The 12,356-nt window shown below is 31.2% G+C and overlaps 2 protein-coding genes across 2 annotated transcripts; one reads left to right on the top strand and one right to left on the bottom strand.

The window, feature by feature from the left end:
* The first annotated feature begins 2,809 nt into the window (after positions 1-2,809).
* On the top strand, positions 2,810-5,605 carry LOC100789305 (transcription factor CSA). The gene is made up of 3 exons (XM_003520035.4): positions 2,810-3,680; positions 3,866-4,426; positions 4,713-5,605. Exons 1-3 carry the CDS (start codon positions 3,161-3,163, stop codon positions 5,033-5,035), a joined length of 1,404 nt encoding a protein of 467 aa, XP_003520083.1. The 5' UTR covers positions 2,810-3,160; the 3' UTR covers positions 5,036-5,605.
* A 3,025-nt stretch (positions 5,606-8,630) lies between these two features.
* On the bottom strand, positions 8,631-9,506 carry LOC100784685 (calmodulin-like protein 7). The gene has a single exon (XM_003518689.5). The coding sequence runs from the start codon at positions 9,304-9,306 to the stop codon at positions 8,746-8,748; it is 561 nt and encodes a 186-aa protein (XP_003518737.1). The 5' UTR covers positions 9,307-9,506; the 3' UTR covers positions 8,631-8,745.
* Positions 9,507-12,356: the final 2,850 nt, after the last annotated feature.

The following is a 12,356-nucleotide window of genomic DNA, read 5'->3' as shown; positions in this document are numbered from 1 at the left end:
ACAGTACATTTTTGAATTTCTATTTCAAAAAATTGTGATCATATCATAATTAATTTATTGCCACTTTCATTATTTGGGTATATATTTTAATTTTGCTCATAGGACATGGATCAATTATCATATAATTATTTCAGTTTAATCAACAATTTTAAATCTGAATTTGAGTATGAATGAATGTGCTTAAATACTTATGGAGAAAATTTTATTTTCTATAACAATCTTATGAGACCAAATTTTTTTGTTGTTTATAATAATCATTTTTAGCTTAAACATAATAATTTTCAATAAAAAATGCATTTCTTCTCATAAAAAAGCATATTTAGTTTTGCTCTTATTTTAAATTGGGCAAGAGATCATACTTGAGCAATGATAAATATGCATCCTATTTTTCGGATTATGAATGAAAAAAGAGAAAGACATAATTAAAAAATGCTAACAATGACTAAATAAAAAAAGAAAATAAGATGAAAGTGAAATAGAAAAAAAAAAGTAAAAGTAGTTTGAATATTTTTCAAGATATTTAGATGCATAATAAGCACGCACCGGCACCATGCGCTGAAAGTAGAAAGAGTAAATTACACTCTCATATTTCTTGAGTTTTTTTTTTATTTAATTATATACAACACTATTCTTGTTTTTTTACACTAATATTCTTAATGTTTAAAAATATTTTACTGACACTTTTTATATATTACAGTGATATTTTTTTATGCATTACATTGACATTCTTTATAAGGACTATTATTGTTGTAAATATTAAACAATAAAATCAAAAGAAAATTAAATTAATCATTTGATCTTTATAATTGGATGATTCTTATCTTTTTAGTCTTGTGGTTTTTTTAGTCCTTATAATTTATATTTTAATTATCTTTTAGTTTATGTAATTTATATTTTAATTTTTTTTAGTCTTTATAATTTAAAAATGTTATTTTTAGTCTTTATAATTTCTATTTTAATTCTCTTTTAGTTCCTATAGTTTGAAAGTGATATTTTTAGTTCATATAATTTATATTTTAATTACCTTTTAATCTTTATTACAAAAAAATATAAAAATAATTAACTACAAATTAGTTATAAATTATCAATTATTTTTTATTACAAATTATTTTATGATAAATTAGTTACCTAATATTTTTGTAGTTAATTGTAATTGATAATATTACTCAATGATAAGAACTAAAATAAAATTAAAATATAAAATATAGGGACTAAAAAAATTACTTTCAAAGTATAGGAACTAAAAAAAATTAAAATATAAATTATAAGGATTAAAAAAACCACTTTCAAAACTATACGGACTAAAAGAAAATTAAAATGTAAATTATAAAAACTAAAAAAATCATTTTACTATAAGAGGTAAAAAGATAAAAATTATGAAACTATAAAGATCAAATGAATAATTTAACATAAAAAATATTGCGTGTAATTCAAAAATTGTAGGAAATATTAATATAATTTGCTCTCATTAAAATACACCCCCAGAAATCTTAATTTTTTAAAATCACTTTATTGCATGAAAATAAGTATAATGTTAAAAATGGGTGAAGAAAATTATGAATGATAAGGTTTACGAGTACATAATGATATGTGTGCATTTGTTCTGTGACTGATCGAAGTCCGATAATATATATATGCACACTTATATGCACTGGCTTAGTGATGTGACGGGGATGGACGGAGAGAGTCATCGTAGTAGAAAGACTAACATGTATAGCTGAATGCACGAATAGGGTAGCTAAGGCATAGGGTGTACATCAACATGGCAGGGCCTGCTGTTGTGTATCAATGGCAAAGGAAACAAAAATAAGGTGAATGGGGGAAGACTAGTGTTATTAGAATATTGGCTAAAAAATTAAGCGAAGAAATAAAATTAAGATATTTGAAATTTTTCTGTTTTTATTGTTTTACGCTTTAGTAGAATTTTTATATTATATATATATTAATTTCTTAACTTATGTATTAAAGAGTATTGATTAATAAGATGCATAAAATAAAAACCCTGATTTTCATCTTCTGCTATGAAAAGAAAGGTGTCTCTGCACAGCCACGACCCACAAGTAAGCATCCACCACGTTGAAGGGTCTATCTTTTGTCAATTTAGAGAGAGACAGCCTTAGACTCTGCAACCCCATGAATGGAGAGAGAGTCTCTTCCCCCTCACACGTGTGAGTGAGGTGCATCATATCCAGGGAATGATTGTGGTAATAGTATAATGACAGCATCTCATCTGACTTAGGAGGAGTAATAGTTAACAACAAAATAAATAATAGTGTCATTTCAACTATGTCAGAGGGCATAAAAGCACCATTGAAAGTTGAGTCTCATTAATAAAAAGGAATAGCAACAGTTTGATTTTAACTTTCATGAAATTAATTATATTTTTAAATATTACAGTACTACTAAGTTATGAATTTCAATCATTTTAATGATCACTTTGTGCGTAGATTAATTGCTATAAAATTATTTTATATCATATTAATAATTTAAAATATGTAATTACATTAAATACTTAAAAAGAAAAAGTTTATAAATCATAGTGATTCTTAAAACATGATTGTTTGTCGCATGTGGTTGGTCAATTTAGATGTTAAAACATGTACAAGATTAATTATCGACATGCAAAATTGGTAGATCTAGATACTTCACATTAATAATTAGAAATATAGTGATAAAGAAAATCTTTTCTCTTTTATATTAATTTATGTAAATTTATTATAAAAATAAAATTATCTTTCAAACTCAAAGTTCACTTTCTTCCGGCCCACCTCCCAAAATTGTACTGATGGTAAAAAAAAAAACACAAAACAATTTCTCATTTTAAGTTATGTTTCATACATCTTAGAAGTGCGTGAAAAACTCACATTTGGTGTAAAAAAAGTGTAAAAAAACACACTTCACAGTCCACACTTTGTGGTATCCATGTCTCTTAGCCCGTTAGTTGCAAAATCTTTTCCTCTTCAACTTCACCGTGTGTGTCAAACATTACTTCTCTCATGTTACACTGTTTCCACCACAGCACAAACATAAAAAACAACATCGTTTAATCGCATGAGTAGTACTATGGCATGGTAACAGTTGCAGATACCCAACAACAACAACATCATCATCATCACAATAGCAACAACAACATTTGTGACACAAATTTGTGAAATGAATCATGGCCAGCAGCAAGTGTTGCATGATCTCTCCACAACAAAACCAGAATGCCCCCACATGTTATCCTTCACCAATGGGAATGGTCTATGCAGACATGATGGGGTCTCTCTCTCTTGCCACCGTTTCAAATAATGCTTCTTCATCACAAGAAAGTAATGGTTATAGTTATGGTTATGCCTCTGGGGTGGAAAATGCAAGGAGTACAAGGTGGAGTTTTCCTTTCACGAGGGAGTTTCTTTCTTCAAACTTTGAAGACTGCAGTGATGTAGTAGTAGGGGCTGGGGACAGTAACAACAACATTAATGAGAAAACAAACCATAATAATGGCAAGTTCAGTGAAGAAGAAAGTAACCCTAATGAGAACAACCCTGCCGGTGGCAAAGAGGTGGATAGTGGGCACTCCAAACTTTGTGCAAGAGGGCATTGGAGACCTGCTGAAGATTCCAAGCTCAAGGAGCTTGTGGCTCTTCATGGCCCTCAGAATTGGAACCTCATAGCTGAAAAACTAGAAGGAAGATCAGGTGTGAAAAGAAAAAAAAATTCTAAAATGCAAATATGATTACTAATTAACACAACTTACATTATTTTCTCATGTTATGTGAATATATGGCCCTTTGTAGGTCTTCTTTGTTGTACTTTTTTGGTGTTTTTTTTTCCTTAACTTTCTTTGATGTGATTTTATTTTTGTATTTTGTGTTTGAATTAGGGAAGAGTTGTAGGCTGAGGTGGTTCAACCAGTTGGATCCAAGGATCAACAGAAGAGCATTCAGTGAAGAAGAAGAAGAGAGGCTAATGCAGGCACATAGAATTTATGGGAACAAATGGGCCATGATTGCAAGGCTTTTTCCTGGGAGAACAGATAATGCAGTGAAGAATCACTGGCATGTTATAATGGCCAGGAAGTACAGGGAACAATCCAGTGCTTACAGGAGGAGGAGAATGAGCCAACCTGTGTACAGAAGAGTGGATCAAAATCCAACCTTTGTTTGCAGCAGCAGAGATAATAATGCCTCAACCACAGAACCAGAACCAGAATCATCACCTTCCTATTATCCCAATCTCAATGACCGTGGAGTAGCACTCACCAATAACATGGCTAGTTTCCCATCCTTACATGGAGTAGCTGCTGGTGCTGGTGGAGTTGTTGAGTTTGGCTCAAATGTTTCTCCACTAAACATGACTAGAGGTAGAGAAGCAGTGTCAAACACCACACATGTTGGCTTGTGTGCTCAAGCTCAACAACAAGCACCATTTGATTTCTTCTCTGGTGTGTGCTTTCTCTCCTTCATTGTTCTTTCTAATTAGAAACCCTTTTGTTCCTTCAAGCTGCTACCATATAGGTCTCTCACTTCCTTGATTCTCAAGCATTAACTGGTGTTTTGTTTCTTTTAATTCCAATCAAGTTTTATGTATTCTTTTCATAAATCTTTGTGTTGCCTTAAATTTTCTTAACAGACACAAATGATATGAGCATGTTGTTGTAGTAATTAATTACTAGCTTCAGTGCTGTTAAGTGTTAACTAACATTTTTTCCATTGGGTTGGGTTTCAAAGGTGGTGGAAGCCATGACATGGTGTTGGAGTCTATGAGCCAGATGAGAAGCAGGGAAAGGACCAATGAATCTTACAATCATCATTGCCAATTATCTGGTTTCTACCCTCATCATCCCCAACAATATTTGATGGCAATGCAACAACAGCTAGACAACAACAATTTTTACAGTTTCTTGAATTCCTCATCATCAGCATCAACAACAAGAACTAGGGAACCATCATCACCATGTGTTGCAGAAATCAGAGATAAAGTGGTGAATAGTGACCCCCCAGATGGTGTTCCACCCCCATTTTTTGACTTCTTTGGAGTAGGAGCCACATGAGGATCAGGAATCAGATTGTATCCAAAAGCTGCAAAAACTTCCCCGGAAGTTCCTCTATATAGGTGTGGTCCAACATTTACTGAGAAGCCATTCGAGGCAAATAGAAAGGAATAGTTGCTTGAGTTTGGTACACTGTGTAAAACCTTGCGTCACTCACTGCCTCTGTGTTGATGGTGATATCACCACCCGTGTCTCTATTTCTGATTTTTCTTCCTTTCTTTTCTCACACAATGGGGGACCCTTATGCAAAAACTATTTGAAAATAATCACGATAATTTAATTCTATTACTATTATCTTCCTATGTGCTCATTCTCGTTGTCTTTTTTTTTCCTCCTTTATATGATTAATTTTTTTTAGTTAAAGCCAAATAGGGTATGTGGGATATTAAATAATGGCCTAGACATTCTTTGTTTCTTGTAATGTATAAGCTAATTCGTTAGGAATGTGTGTGTGTGTATGATAGTGCTAATCAAAACATTTTAGCATGAAAAATGTTGGGATAGGACAAAATTATTGGCATTGTCTTGTTTTATTTTTATAAGGTTGTTTTTGGGCTACTAGATGTAGATGTATTTTTTTTCAAGCATAGGGTTGTTTTGGTTGTTGCTACAGACAGGTGATTTTCTGACCATTTGGAAGATGGTGATGAAAAATAATGACGAGAATAGTCCAAGTCCAAGAAGAGGATAGAAAAGAAGGGGGGGCTTGGTTGGAACTGTTATGAACATCGCTTTCTCATGGGCCTTGAATGCAATAACTGAGGCACAATTTTCTGCAACTGACTTCATATATGCATTCATTGTGTGGAACTGTTCAAATCAATATCCTTCTCATCAGCAGAATCTGAGAATTCATGCCACACTTAGGTGTGGTGTGGGATTTATTTTATCATTAGGCAAGCCACGGTTACATCATCCCTAACAAATTTACTTTTGTATGGTTAATCATGTTGGTGGAGGGGTGTTTTTACATTTAATTATTTATTATAATAACAAATAAATATTTTTAATATAAAAGTTATAATTAAAATGTATGATAAATCAATATTTTAAAAAATATATATATATATATATATATATATATTATATTTTAGATTTATAATAAATAATTTAAATTGATATATAATTATTTTAAAATTAGAAAAGTTTGATGGTTAAGAAGATAAAAATGATGGGGTAACTTGAAATGGTGGAGTCTAAATAAGCGGTATAATATATTTTTAAAATCATTTTTCTTCATATTTTGCATTAAAAAAGTATTCTTAGTTTAAATGGGTGAATTGGGCCCTATTAGCCCATTTAGCTTGTCAAGTTGTGAGGCAAACTGATTTTTTAGTTGCATTTAATTAGATTGGTTGAGTTGCATTAATGTAAATGTTTTTATTATAAAATTTCATCACTTTAAACAAACTTCAGTTAATCACAACACATATTTATAAGTAGGGTTTACGAAATTATTTTAGTAACATTTTTGTAAATATTATTACTCTGTCCCTACATAGTTGCTTAAATAATTAAGAGTTGGGACATGAAGAGAAGTAGAAGAATGTTTTTTTTTTTTAAAGGGTGGGACATTTATTGATAAAGTGAGCAGGAAAAAGGTGGTACTTGAAAGTAGAAAGTGCTAGTTTTGCTATAAAATGAATAACTTTAACACTGTTTTATACTAACATGAAACAAATCACAAAGTCAGCAGAAAGAATTGGAGAATGCTTTGAAATGTCCTCAAAGTAGTTGAAAGGCCTTTTCTTCAAGCACTTCCAACAGCTTAGCAGTTGCAAGAGGTTGACCTTCATCGTCTCTGCAACTGACTCCTAAGCCCATTAATTTCCATCACTACCATGCACACACATGCATCAATGTTTGCTTTAATTAATTTTTCCTGTTTCTGGAGGCTTCCAACCCACATTCCAAGTACTTGTGTCCTGCTCCTTATAGAGTGCTTTATCAATTATCAACACTGCATTGCTGAAATAGTATTAGTACACAAAAATTAGCTCATTTTCTTTTTTCTTGTAAAAAAAGTTTAGATGAATTGGATTAAAAAATTTATTAGGATTAGGATATCGGACTTTATGACTGCTCGTGAATGTTGAAAGATTTCTTCTGAGACAATATAGCTGTCAATAAAAAATTGGTGACTCTAAGAAATTCAAATCCACATTTTTTTTGGGTAATATTTGAACCCATATTTATTGGAAAGATGAAAATTTAGTTTGAATTTATAGTTACTTATATCAATTATTATTAAGATTGTTGGACTCAGTTGATTAAATAAAATAAATGAGTATGTTACACTTAGGCCAACTTACATTAAACTTTATGAACACTGCATGGACCCTAATATTCTCCCCTTAAAATCCCACTGACTACTCTTGTACCAAATGTCCAAATCACCCTGATTAGAATGAAAACCACTCCTACAGCTTCTGCATCCCCATAGGTAGAGTAGTAGAGTTCGAGCCGTAATAAAATAGCTTTAATCCCTTTTCCTATCTCCCGTCCCTAGATAAAAAGAAAAAATAAACAAAATTGTTTTACACCTATATCACGATACTATGTATTAATAATGTGCAATATTTATAACTGGATAAACTTATCTTACATGTCTTTCATTTTTTAACTTGAGAACATAGTTTAAGATAAAAAAAATTAGTTTAAGTAAATAATAATTATAAATTTTGTTCTATTAATGTTTTAGCTATTCATAGTAGAGTTTGAATTCCTACTGTACCAAAAAAAAGAGTAGAATTTGAACCCTAATAATATACCTTTCATCCCCTTTCCTATCTCCTAGATAAAAAGAAAAAAAAACAAAATTGTTATACACCTATATCACTATATTATATATTAATAAAATTATCGTACATGTGTTTCATTTGTAAACTGTCAAAGAAAATTTTGATTTGATCTTCAAAAAATACACTTTTAAAGAGAAACGACAAACTTTAAGTATGATTCTCTAAATTGAAGATTAATCTCACAGTTAACTCAAAAGATTAAAGCTTGTAAGGATACCTTGATATTTCACTGAGAAATCAAAGACCCTAAATTATGATGATTACAAAAAAATTAAGATAATTCAAGTAAATATAAAAAGAGTACATCATAGAAAGAATATTACAAGAAGAGGGTAAGAGAGAGTCTTCCGGCATTCTTCTTACATGTTTATATGTCATAACGAGTTAAAGATTTTTTAACATGAATTTATAAATGCAATCTTAGAAAAAAAAAAGAATAAGAAAGTATACATCTCATGTCATTTTAATTTAGATATAAAAAATAGTCATATGACAGGAGACAATGGTTTCAATGTATTCCATAACTATAGTTTTTTGGGATCCCTTCCAGTTAAGGGCCCTGGGTCGTCATTCCTCTAGCCTAGGCCTAATCCTGGCCCTGATGTGTGCGTTAATACTAATTGTTGAAGAACACAGACAATGCAATTACTTGAGATTGTGTTAGATAATACGAAGTTTTCAAAATAGGCACGAGTAGAGCAAGTAGAAGAGACGCATTACACATAAAAATAGGTTTAGAAACAGAATCTAATGAGCTTGATAACTAAGTAGCAATGATACTTGATTCACAATTATAATCATAGAAAGTATATTTTTTCATTAAAAATGAAAAATCATAGAAAGTACATGAAATATTAGATAGCTTGTAAAGGCAACAGAAATTAAGATAGCTAGCATATGGAGAAAATTTCACCCAAAACACTGTTCCATAATCCTAAAAAACTCATTGCGATCAATTAGTTCATCTCCGTTTTGATCAACTGCATTAATCATTTCTTCACATTCCATCAAGTCTTTCCCTAACCCCAAACAGGATAAGACCCTTTGCAATTCTCTTGCCTCTATAAACCCATCTTTGTTTTGGTCAAACACATCAAAGGCTTGCTCTACCTCTGACAAGTTAACATCCTCATCATCAAACAATTCCCCAATAATTTTTAAACCAAACTCCTCTATACCATCATCACATAATTCAGCATTGATTCCCAGCTTTTCCATCACCAGAACTACGTCTTCTTTGCTCACTCTTGCACTTCTCTCAATGTAGTCCAAACTCTGCTTCACATGTTCACAATTTGAGTTATTAACTCTAGTTTTGGTCCATGCCTTCCATGTTTGAGAGACATAAATGAACACAACCTTGAAGTAAAACAAAAAAGACAAGAAACCCTTTATTCTAACGTTCCATGTTAGAATTCCAAGACATAAAGAGAGAAAAAATAGGATTGTATTACCATTTTTCTTCTCCATATTGATATTTGATATCTAGACTAGGGGAAGATTACACTGAACCAATTTGTATGTGAATCAATTTCAATTTATAGAAAGAAAAAAAATGCATTGACTCGTTCTGTCTGAGCTTCAAGTATAAGAGTCAACCTCAAACGTGATAAAAGGGTGAAGGTGTACAGTGACTACATTTGCTTCAAGATTTCCCGGAAGAAAGAAAATGTTTGTTTAAGAACATTTTATGGCTAGTGTACTGAGAAGTATTTTTTTTCATCAACTTGAATTTCTATGGAATTTACAAAGATAAAATATTGACTTGTCGGTTGAGAAAAGTATGTGAAAAGACTCGGGAACAAGATGACTGAAGACAAGTATTGAAATTTCTTAATTAATGGTTCAATTATTCATAACGTGTTACGTGAAAGTATGTGGAAACATACTAATTTGTCAAAGAAAAACGCTGATATATAAAATGAACGCGAAGTTGCCGTTATTTAAAAAACACGCAAACAAGTGAAATTCTACCACAAGTTCCAACGAAATGGGAATAGCTTTTGCCTCGTACGCCAACAAAGATGTCCTAGTCACTTCACGAATAATATTCTTGTTCTTGCTTTTAGGTGACATGATTTGATTTAGAATTAAAGTCGGTTTTACTTTTGCATATTGTTCATCTCGTGTAACTTAAATCGGGCGTGTTCAATTCACAATTAGAATTTGAAAATTTGTAAAAAAAAGAATTTGAAAATTTTGGCTCAACATGTTACATGTATTGCTATTGCATTGACTCGTGTTTCTTTTTTCTTTTTTCTTTTTCAAATTTGAGTGTTAATTATGGCTTAAGTTAAACAAGTTAGCGTAGGCAACTTACCCGCCTAATTATTCCTTTTTCTTCTTTTTTAAAGGAAATCGTAGCTAAGACAAATTTTTTCTTTCTTGAAAAAATCTGTAGAATAACACTAGCACAATTTCCATAAATCAACATGTGTTTTCATAAACCATCATTTCGTGGCTTTTGTGCAATGCGAATCATACTAAATAACACTTGTGTAAAGCATAAAGAAAAAACTGTAAGATAAGAATGAGAAAGCAAAGTGTTATGGAAAAGTAATCCTAACATCAAGTGAGACGGGATACTCGTATAATCCGGATTATCAAAGTTGAATCTCTGACTTCATCCCTACTAACCTATCCTGAGAACCTCCTCAATACTCGGGCTACCGCAATGGCCTTCTCAGCCACAATGAGAAGATGGTCATGCTGGACATAGCTGGATAACTGATTTTTTCATCTTAAAGCATGATATAAAACATGTCAAACATGGGTATAATAACTAACTCTATTTCATTCTTCACTCCACCTTGTGTTGTATTATTACTGACTTGAGCGTCAAAGTGTATGTAAACATCTCCAACACAACCGTGTCAATGGGAATCACTGTCGTGGTTCACTTCTAGATATATCAGGATCTCTCTTGAACTAGATCTCCATCTCCTGAACTGAGCATGAGCACAAGGTCCTAATATTAATTAATAATGTGAATTTTGCTTTTTGGACAATGAATTAATATGTGATTTTTAATGACTATTAATAATGTGATTGAATCTTCATTCTTTCTATCTTTGTTTGTGGTCAGGCTAAAGAGGAGGGAGTTGCTACGTGCACCCAGCATTATTGTTGGGGCACCCAGCAAACAGTGAAGTGGCGAAACTGTCCTTCAGTAATTCTTCTTCCGGAAGAAGTTTTTTTCCGAAAACTTTCCGAAAGCGAAACTGCCCTTCAGTAATTCTTCTTCCGGAAGAAGTTTTTCTGGAAAATTTCCGGAAAAAGGTTTTCCGGAAAGTTTCCGGAAAAAAACTTCTTTCGGAAGAAGAATTTGTGACTTCCGGAAGTACCCACAAACTACTTCCGGAAGAACGTCATCCGAAATGTTTCCGGAAGAACCTTCTTCCGGAAGTTTCCGGAAGAAGCTTCTTTCGGAAGTTAGCTTTTTTAAAAAAAAAAATTATTTTGTAATAATTTACTTTTAATGGATAAACTAAATTATAAAATAATTAATATTATTATACATAAATAATTAAATAATTAGTGAACGTAATTATGACTAATATTTGTAATTTGTTTTTTAAACCATAAAAATTAATTAATTCGTAAATTTTATTAAAAATATAAATTATTTATTATGATAACATTTAATTTCTATTACAAAAGTTAATATATAAAAAAATGATTATTATTTTATAACAAAATGAAGAAAAAAGAATTTTCATTTTATAATAATAAGTAAAAATAAAATAATATTTACTGCGTATGTAATGACGATTTTGCCCTTGTGTAATTTTCTTTAAATTAACGCGTACATGCTTCTTTTTACTGCGTTTTCTTCTCTGCTTGTTTCTTCTCTGCTTTGTTTCTTCCGTTTTGGTTGCTTGCTGTTGTTTCGGTGGTGGTCCCTTTTGCAGTTTCCATTGGTTGTCCCGTGAAGTATTTGAAGATTTGGTGGTCCCGTGTTTCGTATTTGAAGTTTTGTTAGTGGCTGTTCTTCCTATTTCGTCGGAGGTACGCATTTATGAGTATTTTTTTTCCTTTTCCAGCTAGTTTTTAGTGAAGAAAAACAGTAAAAAAAGTGTATCCGGAAGAAATTTCTGAGGTAACTTCCGAAAGAAGTGCTTCCGGAAAACACTTCCGGAAGACCTTCTTCTGGAATGGGTCTGAGTAACTTCCGGAAGAAGTTCTTCCGGAATGTTAAATTATTAACTTTTTATTTATTTCTGTTTTATAATATATATATATATATATATATATATATATATATATATATATATATATATTTTATTTTATTTTATATATGTTGTGAATTATTGATTTAATTAGGTATAATGGTACAAAAATGTTTTATTAGTTGTTTATTATAGTGATAAGTTTAGTTTAAGTAAATAATGTAGTTATAAATTTAGAATATATTTGTATTAGTTGTTAGTTAATAAGTAGTCAATTTATGGATGTGGTTATATGATAATTTTAATATAGTTGTGTATGATGCATATGTCCTTAAGATGGACGCAGATCAA

The sequence above is a fragment of the Glycine max genome, chromosome 2 (assembly GCF_000004515.6).
Source record: "Glycine max cultivar Williams 82 chromosome 2, Glycine_max_v4.0, whole genome shotgun sequence".
NCBI classification, from domain to species: Eukaryota; Viridiplantae; Streptophyta; class Magnoliopsida; order Fabales; family Fabaceae; genus Glycine; species Glycine max.
This window is presented reverse-complemented; position numbering and strand designations above follow the sequence as displayed.